The sequence below is a fragment of the Myotis davidii genome, unplaced genomic scaffold, assembly GCF_000327345.1.
Source record: "Myotis davidii unplaced genomic scaffold, ASM32734v1 scaffold223, whole genome shotgun sequence".
NCBI classification, from domain to species: Eukaryota; Metazoa; Chordata; class Mammalia; order Chiroptera; family Vespertilionidae; genus Myotis; species Myotis davidii.
This window is the reverse complement of record NW_006294609.1, coordinates 3,773,023-3,776,604: the sequence shown is the minus strand read 5'-3', so window position 1 is coordinate 3,776,604 and position 3,582 is coordinate 3,773,023. Positions and strand designations below refer to the sequence as shown.

The following is a 3,582-nucleotide window of genomic DNA, read 5'->3' as shown; positions in this document are numbered from 1 at the left end:
ACCACACTCTTCTTTTTAAAAAAACAAACAAATAACTTTAATGTATTTTTTTATTTTATTTTATTGATTTTTTACAGGGAAGAAGGGAGAGGGAGAGTTAGAAACATCGATGAGAGAGAGACATCAATCAGCTGCCTCCTGCACATCTCCTACTGGGGATGTGCCCGCAACCCAGGTACATGCCCTTGACCGGAATCGAACCTGGGACATTTCAGTCCGCAGGCCGACGCTCTATCCACTGAGCCAAACCGGTTTCGGCCAGAATGTTTGTCTTTTCATTGATTTGTGAGAGCCCATATTTTAAAGAATCTCCTTTTAGTGTCATGTGTTATACATACTTTTTCCCAGTTAATTGCCTTTCAATTTTATGGTCTCTTTGTCATTATAGAAGTTTTAATTGATTTTTATAATCCTAATGCCTTTTTAAAAATTAAGGTATAATTGACTACTTTTTTAAAATAATGAAATTGTCAATCTTTTATAGTTTGTGGGTTTATGCTTAAAAAACATTCCGATGCCGAACCGGTTTGGCTCAGTGGATAGAGCATTGGCCTGTGGACTAAGGGGTCCCAGGTTCGATTCCGGTCAAGGGCATGTACCTTGGTTGCAGGCACATCCCCACTGGGGGGCGTGCAGGAGGCAGCTGATCGATCTCTCATCGATGTTTCTGGCTCTCTATCCCTCTCCTTTCCTCTCTGTAAAAGATCAGCTGCCTCCTGCACATCTCCTACTGGAGATGTGTGCACAACCCAAGTACATGCCCTTGACCGGAATCGAACCTGGGACCTTTCAGTCCGCAGGCTGACACTCTATCCACTGAGCCAAACCCGTTTCGGCAATAAAATATATATTTAAAAAAAAAAAAACATTCCATAGCCTAAGATTAACAAATGTTCACCTAGCCCAGCCAGCATGGCTCAATGGTTGGTTTAGTGTTGACCTATAAACCAGGTCAGAGTTCAATTCTCCATCAGGGCACATGTCCGGGTTGCAGGCTTGATCCCCAGTAGGGGGCATGCAGGAGGCAGCCAATCAATGATTCTCTATCATTGTTGTTTCTATCTCTTTTCCTTTCCCTTCCTCTCTCAAATAAAACACACACACACACCAAATGTTCACCTATATTTTTCATTCATTTTTTTATTTGATTTTTTTGTTGTAGTTAATCATCATCTGAGGATATTTTTTCCATTGATTATTTTTTTTCAGAGAGAGTGGAAAGGAGGGGGGAGATGTGAGTCACATTGATTGGTTGCCACTTGCAACCTGACCACCAGGACCAGGAATGGAGCCTGCAACCATGGTATGAGCCCTTGTCCAGAATTGAACCTGGGACCGTTCAGTCCTCAGGCAGATGCCCTATTCACTGAACCAGCTAGGGCCATTCTTTAATTTTTTAGTGTATTTCATTTTTCAATCTATTGGTAAGAAGAGTTTGCTATTCTTTTTTTCTTGCTATTCTTATTCAATAACCTCTTGGCTGTTCTCATCTGTTTAGTCTTCCAGATGAGTTTTAGAATCATTTTAATACAATATCCCTTTCCCATCTAACTAGAATTAAATTTATAAATTAAGTTCTTACAAATTAATTACATAATTACTCCATCTCTGAATATGTTGGTCCCATCCTGAATAAACTAACTTCTTTAAATGCTGCTGTTTTTCAAAAAGCTTTGAAATCTGAATTAGGAGAAACAGATCACTCAGAAGAGATTCTTTTTTACCTTGTAATAGGCTAGGAATGTCGTTTTGCATTATTTTCCTATACAATGTGAACTGTGAGGACTCCTGGGAGATTTGCATATCAGAAAGGTAAAAAAAACAAAGCTTTCCTGACCATCTACTTAATTTGTTGTTACTATTACTATGTCCAAAACAAAAGCTGTAAAATTAAACTGCACCTTTCACCTAGGAGGCTATCCACAATAGGAATTCACTAATGCAAAAATGATGCATTATCTGTTTACAAATCAAAGTGAAATGTAATTCAATCTCTGAGCACAGATTTCCTTATACTCTTTAAAAAGTACTCTGTTTGCTCTTTTGACTGCACTAATCATCTGGCTGGATGCAATAAGAGATAGATACTCTTCTACATACTGGTTGGACAGCATGGCTTCTGAAGGATGCAAAATTCAGGCTTGAGGTTTTTCTGCCACGGGGGCGTTTTCCTGGTCTTCTCAAAATCTTATAGTCTTGGTCTAATTTTATCAAAACTTCATGTGTCACAAACTTACATGACAACTGGAACTGAGCAATCAGAAAAGACACTAAAATCCACAGAGCTGCAATCAGGATCACAACAGCAGTTGACGTCACACTGTGCTGGGGACAGGTCACAGACACACAAAGCAGCAACTACAGAAAGGAGAGAATGGATGTAGAGCATCACAATCAGCAGGTAGTGACTGCCCCCTGCCACTGCAATGCACCAAAAAAAAAAAAAAAACCTGTTTCATACAAATATCCGCTTGATTTTTGCTCCTGCACTTTGGGAGAGATGAAGTGAAGATTAGTCAGTTTGAGCACTCCTCAATCCGGGGTTTCCCCAAAGTGGCTAGTCATCTGGCTCACCTGGAAAGCTGTTTGTGCTCTATCTACCTACAAAGACCCCGATTTGGTAAGCTGACTGTGAAACCCAGACATCTGTGTTGTTTAAAAATTTTCCAGTGATGCTGACAGACAGGTTTAAGAACCAGCTAAATCACTTGCCTGACCATAAGAACCATCCGATTAATATTGCAGACCCCCACCCTCCTCTGATTCAGAGGAAGGACCCATTTAAGGCCACCAGGCATCAGGGTTCTGTGCATTCTCTGCATTTAATCTTCACAACTGCCTAGAAACTGCCGGTTTAATTTCTTCTTTGGCTGCAAAGCTGCAAGGACTTCATTCATTATTACCTTTAGCATTAATGTTGTCCAGGACCACTGCAAGTACTTTCAAAGATTTGCTATTGTCCCACTTACGCTCTCTGAGCCTCGGTTTTCTCATCTGTAGGACAAGGATACTATCTGCCCTGCCTCTAAAAGTTATTGAGAGAACCCCTATGAAACACTTGGGAATGCTTGCACAATAAAGTGTTCAATAAACGTTAACCGCCGAATCCGGTTTGGCTCAGTGGATAGAGTGTTGGCCTGTGGACTGAAAGGTCCCAGGTTCGATTCCGGTCAAGGGCATGTACCTGGGTTGCGCGCACTTCCCCAGTGGGGGATGTGCAGGAGGCAGCTGATCCATGTTCCTCTCTCATCGATGTTTCTGACTCTCTATCTCTCTCCCTTCCTCTCTGTGAAAAATCAATAAAATATATTTTAAAATAAAAATAAAAAAATAATAAAAATAATAATAAACGTTAACCAATATTATTATTACATCCTCACCCGGGCTCCCCCCTCCAGGATGGATCACTGTGGATCCCCTGGACCGGGCTCTTGGTACCCACCGTCCGTGACTGGGGTGGGCCTGGGACCGGACGAGGGTCCGGGGACACTGGGGGTATCCGGGGGCCTAGCAGACAAGGCAGGTCGGGGAGTCGTCGGGGCTGGTTCCGTAGAGTTGAGGCCCTCCGTTGTCACCACCAGG

At 42.1% G+C, this 3,582-nt stretch overlaps 1 protein-coding gene across 1 annotated transcript in view; it reads right to left on the bottom strand.

Moving 5' to 3' along the window:
• The window catches only part of TCTN1 (tectonic family member 1), a 26,356-nt gene that overhangs the window by 19,642 nt on the left and 3,132 nt on the right, over window positions 1-3,582 (bottom strand). The window contains exons 3-4 of the mRNA XM_015567270.1: window positions 3,443-3,582; window positions 2,237-2,358 (exon numbers count right to left, since the gene is read on the bottom strand). Of these exons, the coding sequence (XP_015422756.1) occupies window positions 2,237-2,358; window positions 3,443-3,582 (262 nt within the window). The remainder of the gene's footprint in view (window positions 1-2,236; window positions 2,359-3,442) is intronic.